Below are 12,231 nucleotides of genomic sequence, written 5' to 3' on the forward strand. Positions count from 1 at the left end.
AGATGGACCCAGCCAATGCAGAAACCATCCTGCAATGGCAAGCACCTCACCGTGTCAAGGATGTGCAACACTTATTGGGCTTTGCCAACTATTATTGCCGATTCATCTCCCACTTCTCCGAGTCAACCATGCCAATCTCAGACCTCCTCTGGTCCAAGGAAAAGTTCTGCTGGATGAACGCAGCTGAACAGGCATTTCAGTTCCTCACAGAGGTCTTCACCTCAGAAACCATCCTGCAACAGCCTGACCCCACCAGACCGTTTGTTGTGGAAGCCTATGCACTGGACAAAGCTGTAGTGGTGGTCCTGTTACAGCTGGTTGGTAAGGGCCAGTCCCTGCTCCCCTGTGTGTTCCATTCCTGAAAACTCAATTCTTCAGAGCAGAACTACACCATCTGAAAAAAAGAGTTGCTGGCAATCAAGGTGGAATTTGAGACTTGGCACCACCTTCTGGAAGGAGCATGCCATCCAGTGCAGGTACAGACCAACCACTGGAACCTTTACCTGTGAAGTTCCAGATGGCTTAATCAACACCAGATCTGGTGGTCCCTCTTTTTTCTCCCGATTCAACTTCACCATCACCTACCTCCCTGGGAGGCAGAATAAACAAGCAGATGCATTCTCTCACAAGCCTGAATACCAAGCTGTGCAGCACGAGTCACCCCTTCACCCCATCCTCTGTTCAGAAAACTTTGTAGCCACCCAGCATCCGCAGTCCTGGATGGACCGGGTACGGAACCAGCAGTGGGGCGACCCATATGCTTAGGCACACCTGCAAGGACTCCAGGAATCCCCACCTTGGACAGCCCATTCTCATTTCATAATGGTGCCCTCTCTATACATTCCCCCAGGTGTCCTACAGGGAGAGGTGCTCCATCTATGTCATGACAGCTGGTTGGTGGGGCACTTTGGAACTTACAAGACCCTCCATTTAGTGCTGCAGGAGTTCTGGTTGCCTCGAGACATGCAAATGTGAAAGATTATATTGCAGTCTGTGACACCTGCCTACAGGCTAAGGTACACCCTGGAAAGCCGCCAGGGCTCCTGCTCTCTCTCCTGACTCTCCCAGGACCAGAGCTTGGAAAAGATACTTTTTTGAACTACAACTCCCATCAGCCCCAGCCAGCATGGCCACTGGATTGGGCTGATGGGAGTTGTAGTTCAAAAAAGTAACTTTTCCAAGCTCTGCCCAGGACCCTGTCGGTCCATCTCCTTGGACTTCATCACTGATCTACCTGTCTCCAGGGGGATGCCCACTATCCTTGTCATGATGGACCTGTTCAAAAAAATGGCCCACTTCTTCCCATGTGCTGGACTTCCCTCAGCCCGAGACCGCTCAGATGTTTCTCACCCAGGTATTCTGCCTACATGGCCTTCCAGACCACCTGTTATCAGACCCAGGAGCCCAATTCACTGACCTGTTTCGAACTCTTGAAGTCCAAATCCATCTGTCCTTGGCCACCATCCTCAATCAGACGGTCAGACAGAACACACAAATGCCAATACTTGTGATGTTACACTAGCTTTCAGCAGGACAATTGGGTGGATCTGCTGCCACTGGCAGAATTTGTGTACAATAACTCTCTGCATGCATCCACATAACAAGCCCCCTTCTTCGCCATCTATGGCTACCACCCCCGGTTTTTCCCATCAGTCTTGCCTCCCTCACCAGTTCCTGCTGCAGATCTCATGCTTCAGGAGTCGCAGACCATACAGGTAGTCCCGAGGGATCAGCTGGATCAGGCGAAGGAAGCATACAAACGATTTGCTGACTGCCATCACCAGCCTGGCCCTCCCTTGAAGGTAGGGGACCGGGTGTGGCTCTCAACCAAGTTTTTGCATTCCCAAAGGCAAACCAGAAAACTGGGCGCTTGACACATCGGCTCCTTCCTGATCACCCAACAGATTAATCAGTGGCTTTCCAGCTGCAGCTCCCAGCATCTTTTCTCATCCATCCTGTGTTCCATCAATCACTGCTCAGTCCAGCTCTTCCACCTCATCCTTTGAGTGCTCAACCATGCCCCCCCCACCTGTCCAGATTGATGGGGAGGAGGAGTTCGAAGTGTCCCAGATTCTGAACTCCTGCAGATGTCGTGGCTGGTTCCAATATCTGATTGATTGGAAGGGATTCGGCCCTGAAGAAAGATCCTGGGAAGATGCCTCCCACGTGCATGGCCACCAGCTGGTCCACCATTTCCACCTTTGCTACCCAGCCAAACCAGGGGCAGAGGGGCAGGGGCTGGCCAGCCCTGGAGAGGGGGACAGTGTCATGCCTTCATCAGATGAGTCCTCAGAGTAGGATGAGGAACAGTAGATTGGCACAGCAGACCCAGGAGAGAGAACAATTAGACTCACCCAGGATGCAGCTCCAGACCTCCTATCAATGGAAGGTGTTCAGGACACAGCTGGAGCCCCACAGTCAGACTCAAGGAGTGACCAGGAAGGCCCTTCTGCTCCCTGCTGAGTGAAGACACCTGCGAGTAGCACAGCAACTCAGGTGTTCTGGCCATTTAAGGCTACAAGCTCCTGGGAGTTGGATGGCTGATTGCTAGCACCTGAACCAAGGAGGGGAGCTTAAAAGGCAGTGAGAGGCCTTTGCCCTCTGCTGGAAGCATCATTGGACACCAGCATCAGACCCTTGCCAGCCATGCCTTGAAACCCAGATTACCTTGTTGGAATATTGAACCTTTGCTTTGTTAACTGACTGCCTTTTTGAAGATGAATTGGTACATACACTGAGGCCGGTTGACCCTCTCCCTTGCTTATCTGCTTTACAACCAAGCCCCTGCTTAGGCAGCTGATGGCTAATTGTTTTACAATGCCTTGGGGCAGCCGACAGATACTGACAACAAGGTTTTGTAATTCAATTAAAGGTCATGCTTCTATTTCCATTCATCTGCAGAGAAGCAATAAATGTATCTACATCTCTCATGTAACCCTGGTAAAGCTAACAGGACATTGATTTGTCAATTGGCCTATCAGAAGATCAGGAGCAAGCTCAAATGCCTGTACTATATAACTTGAATATTCCTTAAATATGTTCAAGATGAAAAAAAAAAAGTTAAAACTACCCCAAAGCCCTGTTGGCCTGGTCTGCACATAATGCTAAGCCAAACCATGGCTAAACATGAATTAGCAACGTGCAGGTACTCATAGCAAAAAAATTGGGGCTGCTTTGCTCCTCTTCTGACCCTGCTGTTGCCATGCAACCTGGAGCTAGGCCATGGTTTGGCTTAGTGTTACATCTGAACCAGGCTTATACTTTGTCTCCCCCAGACAGACCATGTGTGGCAAGCCAAGAACAAGCCTTGGCTACAACTTGTGGTTTCTCAGGAAAGAGACAAAGCATGAGTCCAGGTTTGAATGTAATGTAAAACCAAACAATGGTTTAGCATTGGGTAGCATGGCAGCAGCACGACTAGGGGAGGAGTACCCACATGCTTGCTCAATCACACTTATCCATAATCTATTTTAGCATTATGTGCAAACTGGGCCACTATCCAATTGCATCGCTAAGTAATATATCTACAAATGAATATCTTGGAGCGAGTCTACATATTATATTCACTTGGTAGAGGCTGTTTGACAACTACTCTACATATGAAGGGCATGATGTAAAGCACTGTAGACAGGACTCTTTCTATTATTTTACTTACATATGGTGCATAGTCATATGGTGGAACATAATCCATTCGGTATGTTGTATCTAGAAACCTACAAGACAGGAAATATATATTAGGACATTTTGTGTAACATTTTTATCTGCCCTATCTCTAAGAGCACTCAGGAAAAAAATTAAAATATCTAGTTAATATAGTTGTATTAATTATATTAAGATATAGTTAATCTTTTAATAAGTAAGACAAAAGTAATGAGAAAAGATATTTTCAGTGGGTATTCCCCGAGCAGTTAGAGCTGAGTTACACTTTTTAGAATTTATTCCCCATTTGGATTTGGCAGGAAAATCTCCTACTAAGATCAAGTAAGGATTGCTAATTTCCCTCTATTGCTTTCCAGTCCTAAGAAAACTTAGCATCTATGGCCAAGGCTCAAGAAGTCATGCTTCCAGTAAACTGTACAAAAAGCGACATGCTAACAAAAATAAAACTATCCCAGTGATTTGCCATGTACCATGCGGCACTCTGTTGGGATTTCCTGTCTTATAGGTTCAAGAAAACCAAATAGAATTATAGAAGCTGATCTAAATTCAGGCTATTTTTAACTGGAAATTTTCAAACTGGCAGTCCAGTTCACTAAAACAATCCACAGTAGCACAGCCTCAAATTCTACTCTGCACAGCCACAGATCCTATATGTGTGACTATAGCAGCATGGTCCCAGGTATCCCCAGACTGGTGAGAGGATAACATAGCAGCATTACATACATAAGCAAAGTGCAGTTATTTACCTTGCATTCAGCTAAGTCCTACTTGGAGTAGACCCATTAACATTAATGAACCTAAGTCAGTCGAGTCTATTAACATAAATGGGTGTACTCTGAGTAGGACTACCATTGAATACCACCCTTTTCACTTATTGTATACATGTATATACTGCCCTTCCCCTGGATGGTTCTTATGATTTAGAAAAAAAGAGGAAAACTACAACTGCTGCCAATAAATTATTATCTCAGCACACAGCTCTTAAGAAGGTGTGAATGGCTTGTGCCACGTCAACATTTGGATAACTATGGGAGTTCAAGGATTGGTAGAGGTGGACACTGGAATTGTCAGCCCTGACCCAAAGACTCTGTTTATAATTTTAATAGCTCCAGGTTACAAGAAAATATGCAACAGCAGCACCTATATACCCTTCCCTCATCTCATGCTCCATCCCTTCAGACACTTTCCCCCCAGCTGGTTCATTTTCAGTACTGGAACCCAGGCAGAGGAAAGTGCTGATGTGACAGAGCACAAGAAGGTACAGCAGGGGAAGTTTCAGCTCCCCTTGGTCACATACGCCTTTTGATGTAAAAATCAAGACCCTACCCAACCGTCCACTTGACACATGAATAAGGAAGGTACAAGAACAATAAATGTGGCTTCATCCTTCTCATCTAGTTCAGCCTTATGATAAATGCAGCAGTGATGACGAGTGCTTGGTTTGTTACAGATCAAGACAAGAAATTAAAGCATGCACTGATCATCCTGTAACAAGATCATCTTGTAAGATATTTTCTTTTAAAAGATGACCTCTGTAAAGTTCCTGTTCTGAGCCAATGACTAACCTTTTGAAATAAGTTTAAAGTTACCCTGAAAAGCAGATGATCCAGCTCTCATAAGCATTATAATATCTAGTTTTCAATAGGAGTCACAGGAGGATAAATATCAACTTTATGGGGTCTGGCTAACTTACTCATTAAAATATTCTACAGCACTACCCTTGTCTCAGTTTCCTCCTCAGCTATGTAGATCTATTATTAGGCTTTTATTTCAAGGCAATTATTGTTCATTGTTCACATTGTGAATAAAAAATGTGTTTCTAGGGGAACAATTCAAGAAATTAAATAACCCAATTCATAGAAGTTACTTGCTCATAGCAGACCCACCATGCAGAGCTGGGGCACTGTGAAACATATGCTTTGATATAAGCAAGGAAATGCATCAGAATACCATATATTTTTATACTTTTAAAATACCTTTGCGGGGAACCATCTGCTACCCACTGGAAGCAGCACTTACCAGCAGAAGCAAGCATGAATTTCTCGAGCTCCTTATTGACCAGCAAGTATTTCAGTTTGGGAGGACAGGAACTTTCCTGATCAAGCTGCCAAATCTGAGCAAATATGAAATCATTGTGGAAGGCCTCTGGCCCCAGGGCAGGTTGACTAAGGAAACTTTTGACTCCTGTGCTGTAGCTATTGGCCATCCAAGGAACAGACTTTAGAGTTATAATGGGAAAGGCCACAGATCAGCAGTAGAACATTTGCTTGGCATGCAGGTGTCAAATTCAATCCCCAGCAACTCAAAGTATGGCTGAGAAAGAACCCTATCTGAAATCCTGGATAGCCACTGCCAGTTGGCATAGTAGACAATACTGAGCTAGAAGGACCAATGGTCTGAATCAGTATAAAGCAGCTTCCTCTGGTCCTAATAAGGCTTCTCCCCTCTTTTGGTGGATTTAGGTTAGAGATATGCTAGGATTTCACCCAATTCAGATTTGGTACTAAATTTTCCATTAATTTGCTTTTTCTCTATCATTTCAGATTGGATTTTTTATGTAACGCTTTTCCATGCTATTTAAAAAAAATAAATTAAAAATCCACCTCTAAAATATTACTAAACAAAAATTTTATTGATATTTCTTTTCATTTGTCAGTATTTCCTTTCAAAATATCAACATTTCCTTTAAAATTATCAATATCAATATCAATATTTTTTGCATGGGAAGACAGGGATTGGTAAAAGCAGCAGCTAGCAAAGAACTAACTCAAATCGATACTGGCCTGTTGACAGAATGTTTTCGAACTGGCACCAGCCAATGGATCCCATTCCTAATTTAGGTTATGGTTATCTTCTCTGTCCTGATGCCTTGTGTAGTGAGTGGTTGTCATTAATAGCTAAACCCAAGAACTTCAAACTTGAATGGTTAAATTCATAAATGTGATTTTCTTATGGACAATTGGTCCCAGATTTATTATGAAGCTTGACCACCTACAAATCAATCACGTTGGGCAGTAAAATTCACGTCTGGAGAAAAGATAGATAGACCATTGAATAGTGTGTGTCTTCTCCCAAGAAGTTGGTCATCCCATCTGTAGCTATAAAAATCATTCGATTCAGAGTGTTAGTGACAAATAAAGACATCTTGTTTTTGCTGTATGGTAGCTACAGTTGAAAGTATGAGAAAATGAACCATACTAAGGCATCACAAGCACTTTGTCTTGGGGATAGTATTTAATTTATAGGTTTTATTGCAAGAGCCAAGGTCTAACCCATCATCATATTTGTGGGTTTGAAAGGATTTTCCTCCCAGTGAGACTGGCTGGTGATTCTGGCAGTATTTCTCCTTCTCCTCTAATGAGACATAACTTGCTTGAGCTGTAAGGATTTAACTGTGTTTGGTGTAGCTTAGACCATCTTACCACTTATTTAACTTGCGGTATACATTTATTTTTTATTATGAATAAAACATATTTGTTTAAATATATTTGTCAGGAAAATTGGTGGCAAACGATCTCTCCTGAGCAGGGTCTGGGTACTTCTTCAGGAACCTTCTAGACCTACAAAACTACAGTTCTAAGGAAGCAGTCCTAAACTCCTGAGAAGGGCATCTGGATGCTGCTGGATACTATGAAACTCCCTCTCCACAGTGGGAGGGAGAGGTTTACAGTCAGAGGGAAAGGTTTGCAGTCAGAAGGCAGCAAAGACAAACGACATTCTGGCTTGTCGAGGTAGATCAGGAGGTGCAGATTTAAAATTTACTTTAAAATTTCCCATTGAAATAAACAGGATAATATTGTTGTGTGCCACCCCAGTCTCTGAGTGGTGAGAGATCTCCAGGGGTCCCTGCGCTTGCCTATGGTTTGGTTTCCTTGGAAAGAAGGTCAGCGGATACTGTGGTGTCTTTAGGAAATATGGGTTATTTATTTACACACATTCCAACCTAAGATGGAGGGGTTCAAAGCATCAGCAGTCCAATAGTTCTTGCTTTTCCATCAGGCTGACAGGAGGCATCCTAAAGCCATCATACAGAGAGCAGGCTGCTCTGCATTTCTCCAGCTCCCAGCCTTTTCTCAGACTCAACTAAACACACAGCCTCTCTTTTGGCTCCAGGAGTGGGGGCTCTCTTGAAGAGTTTCTATAACAATAGGATCTCCCTGGCCCATTCGCCAGTTAATGGGCATTTGACAGACCCATTAGCCCACCTGGCCACTCTAATTAGATTAACAAAAGAGACTCATCTGACCAGCGGAGCAGTTTTTTCCACTGCAGAGCCCACCTTCAGGTGTAGGGTTCCAAATCAGAGGCTGGAAGGGGACTCCTAGAAATCACCTATCTCAGCCCTCAAACCCATACGACTACCCCCTTCCCTGACAAAAGTCTGTCCCAGACCTGCAAACAAACAACAGAATAACAGCTCTTCCTATAAAGAAATAACAGATACAGGTGAATAAGACATAATCAAAAGCATAGACAAAGTATAGTCGCATTTCCATACAACAGAAGCACAAAAGCAGTCAATTCCTTTACAGCAAGTTTTCAGTCAATTACTCTCTCTTTAGGCTTCCTCTTCTTTCTTGGAGCTCCCAGTCACAGTTCTGCATCCAAACCGCTTACCCAGACCTCATACTTGGCAGTGCCCAAGACAGAGAGTTCCCGACATGTTTAAGCCAGATTACAGCCTCGGTACTGGAGCTCCTTTGTCCTGCCTTATGCCACTATATTTATTTAATTAATTTGTATCCCGACCTTCCTCCCAGCAGGAGCCCATGGCGGCACAGCAGTCCTCAACCACACACACATTTTCCCTTGCTCCCCCTAACAGTTGCACACATACAAAATCTAACAGGCATAGTAGTAAATCTTAAACATTAAAACCTTATTTCAAAAACCTATCAGCATAATTCCTAAAAAATCATAAAACAGCTCATTATCCCCACAGACATGCAAAAAGCTCAAGTCAAAGGCATTCCAAAAGCAATACTAAAACCATCAGGAAGAATTCCTATAGCAAACCAGTACCCAGTCCCATAAGCACAACCCCACCCCCAGACCATGCAGTTGCCCACATGGCCCTTTGTCTTGGGGCTTCATGGAGTTCCCAGTCCAAGCTGATCCCTGATGCTTCCTGAAGGGTCTTGGGACACATCTCCAGGGACACATTTGTTTTCTCATCAGCACACAGCAGACTGTAGCCATTTTCTTCCCACTCTCTGCCCTGGGAAAAGTCTTTAAGACAGTCCATTTCATCTCCTGTCCCAAACTCCAGATCAAAATTCCACCACAAGTCTGTGTCTGGGGGCATCTCCTTTAGGACTAGCTGGCCTAGCCTACCCAGGTTGGCAGAAAGAAATCTTCTCTGTTCTCCCTCACCATCTCCAGTGTAAATTATGGGCCCAAACAGAGGCAGGTAACCGTCCCAGTGTCTCTTGTCTTCCAAACTCACAGGGCACTGGTTGCCTCTCACTCCTGGAATTTGCTCAGGGATTGCACCCATCATAGGAGCTGGATTCTACCCTAAAGGCCATTATGGGGCATCCAGGGGCAAAGTCACTTGGGGATTTTATCTCACCCATATCTCCAGATGCTAGAAGCTCCTCTTGGACTTGCACTCCCACCTCAGGCTTCTCCTCCTGCACTTTTTCTTGCACAGCCATTTCCCCAGGTGCTGGCAGCTCCTCTAGCACACACACCTCCAACTTTTCCTCCTGCACTTTCTCTTCCATAGCTGGCACATGGGGTGAAGAAATCCATCAACAGCTGCTCTTCCCTAGTCTGTAGTTCACTTTTCTCCAAGGCCCTTTCTTCCTCCTGCATTACTTCTTCAACAGCAGGCACACATGGAGTGGAGAAATCTATGAGCAGCATCTCTTCTCCAGCCTGTACTCCTCTTTTGTCCGAGGCATCTTCCTCTTCACTTTCCAGCCTGTTCTCCTTCAATTCTTGGGACTTTACTTCCAGCTTTCTGGTGTCTTTGGCCCTGGCAGGCTCCTGGACAATCAAGGCCTCTTCTTCCTCCTCCTTCGCTACTGACTGCAACTCCTCACAGTTCAAGCCATCCAGCTGCCCATCCACTTTCTGGATCTCTTCAGCCACCCCAGACTGGGTGCTCTGCAGGTGGACTCCTGGGTCACTCTCAACCCCTTGTAGTGGCTGATCAGGCAAGGCTCTCGCCTCTTCACATGGGGTCTCCCTTTTCTCTCCAAAGGTCCTTTCAAATATTCCCCATTTGTTGCCAGTACTCCTGGGGCTCTTGTTGCCTTTGCTGCTGGTCCCCCCGGCGATTTTTCTCAATCCGTTCTGCTTGCTGCTAGAACATCAATTTCATCTGTTCCAGGAGGGTTGCTAGTTCTCCCTCCATTTTGACTCAGGCACATCTTGCTCCCAATTCGTCTTTCCCACTTCTATCCCACTCTATCCCACTTCTAAAACCAGTGTTGCGAGCCACCTCAATCTCTGAGTGGTGAGAGATCTCCAGGGGTCCCTGCACTTGCCCAGGGTTTGATTTCCTAGGAAAGAAGGTTGGCGGAGACTGTGGTGTTTTTAGGAAATATGGTTTATTTACACACATTCCAACCTGAGCGTAAGATGGAGGGGTTCAAAGCATCAACAGATCTCTAATAGATTTTGCTTTTCCATCAGGCTTACAGGAGACATCCTAACGCCATCATACAGGGAGCAGGCCACTCTGCATGTCTTCAGTTCCCAGCCTTTCCTTAGACTCAACTAAAAATATGCCTCTCTTTTGGCCCAAGAGGGGGGGCTCTCCTGAAGAGTTTCATTATCAATAGGATCTCCCTGGCCCATTCGCCAGTTAATGAGCATTTGATAGACCCATTAGCCCACCTGGCCACTCTAATTAGATTAACAAAAGAGACTCATCTGACTAGCGGAGCAGGTTTCTCCACTGCAGAGTCCATTTTCAGGTGCAGGGTTCCAAATTGGAGGCTGGAATGAGACTCCTAGAAATCAATGAGACTCCTAGCCCTCAAACCCATAACAATATGTTACTTTAACTAGTTTGTGCCTATTTTAAGAAGATGTTTTTTAGAAGCAATCCCATATACCCATTTGCCTGAGGATAAGCCACATTTAATAGATGTGCATTAGGACTGCGCTGTTTATTTTAACTTTTCATTCATTCCTTGTATAGTTTCAAGCTCTCCTTTTCAGCCCACTGAGCATGCTTATTCTTATGCATTGCTTTTTCAATCTGAGGTGGAGTTACAGAAGATGGTGAAAAGCATATATATTCCATATCCAACACTACAGATTCTAAATGTAATGTTTTACTATCTGGGCATTCTGTCAGTATCTGTGTAGTAAATATTTATTAACACTATATTCTTAAGAAATATATATGGTGGACAAGATGCTGATATAATTAAAACCTATACACTTTTGTTTCACCAGAAGTCTCTTGTGTCCATTCCCTAGTCTTGTATATCATCTTGCCTTTCCTCTGCTCTCAAATCTAATTCAACTGCCTTTTTTAAGTGGCATTGGCCTCCTAGATTTGATTTACTGCTTCTCTGCCTTTCCGCTTAGGGTCATTTACTTTGCTGTATTGCATTTCTTTTTTTTTCCCCATTAATTTTATTCAAATTTTCAAACACAAAACAAAACAAAACAGAAACAAATTAAACAATAAAATAAAATGTTGACTTCCGATTTGTCGCAGATCAGTTATAGGTCTATGATATATAACAAACCTGTCTCTTAATATATTACAAAATCACTTTCCTCCAGTAGTTATCTTAATTAATCATCAAATCTCATTAACATCACTTTATTCTTTCCGCAAAAAGTCAAAGAGAGGTTTCCACTCCTTGAGAAATATATCCATCGATTTTTCTCCAAATAAACATGTCAATTAATCCATCTCATCAAGTCTGCTAGGTCCAGTAATTTCAATAGCCATTTTTCCATTATCAGTGTTAATTCCATCTTCCAACTTCCATCCTTGCACCCATAATAATCTTGCTGTCATAGTCATAGTCATATAGTAAGAGTCTGATGGGAATTTCCTTCATCACAAATATTTCCTTGCCATCAATTCTGAATGTGTTGCCGAAATATTGTTGTAAAGTCATATCTCTGTTCCTCTTTTTTACGAAATGCACTAGCACATCTCTTGAGAGTTTTTCCATTGTCACATATCTGGAATTAATTCTATAAATTTTCTCTATTTCAAGTTCCATCAAATCATTCCAGTCCAGAAATTCCATTGAAACATTGATAGCTTTATCTCTGATATCTTCATCAATTTTTCCAGGGACAACGCCGAATTCCAAACCGTAATCTTTATCTCCAGGATCCACAAACTCCAAATATTTTTCCAGTTCCACACTTGATATATCTGTTCCAATCTCCAGGACTTGCATCCTCCCTTTAATTTTTGCCATAAAGTCCAAATCTTTTTCCAATTCCACATTTGATATATCTGATCCAATCTCCAGAATTTGCTCCTTCCCTTTAATTTCTTTTTCATCTTCTATTGCTTGTCCATCTGCTTCTTTTCTCATATAATCTTTTATTTCTTTCAGCTCCTGTTTCACTTTACCAAATTCA

At 43.5% G+C, this 12,231-nt stretch overlaps 1 protein-coding gene across 11 annotated transcripts in view; it reads right to left on the bottom strand.

The window, feature by feature from the left end:
• CFAP95 (cilia and flagella associated protein 95) overlaps positions 1-12,231 on the bottom strand; it is a 52,692-nt gene that overhangs the window by 13,520 nt on the left and 26,941 nt on the right. For 7 of the 11 annotated variants that reach the window (XR_009762868.1, XR_009762869.1, XR_009762872.1 and 4 more), the window contains 3 exons: positions 3,656-3,713; positions 1,418-2,248; positions 51-394 (listed from right to left, as the gene is read on the bottom strand). Coding sequence is in view for 2 of the 11 variants with exons in the window: in XM_061628342.1 (XP_061484326.1) it covers positions 3,656-3,713 (58 nt within the window). In the remaining 9 variants the exon portion in view is untranslated. Of the gene's footprint in view, positions 1-50; positions 1,061-1,417; positions 2,249-3,655; positions 3,714-12,231 lie in introns of those variants that run through there. The other 4 variants (XM_061628342.1, XM_061628356.1, XM_061628298.1 and 1 more) reach the window with 3 other exon arrangements.

Source organism: Rhineura floridana, chromosome 1 (genome assembly GCF_030035675.1).
Source record: "Rhineura floridana isolate rRhiFlo1 chromosome 1, rRhiFlo1.hap2, whole genome shotgun sequence".
Classification (NCBI taxonomy): Eukaryota; Metazoa; Chordata; class Lepidosauria; order Squamata; family Rhineuridae; genus Rhineura; species Rhineura floridana.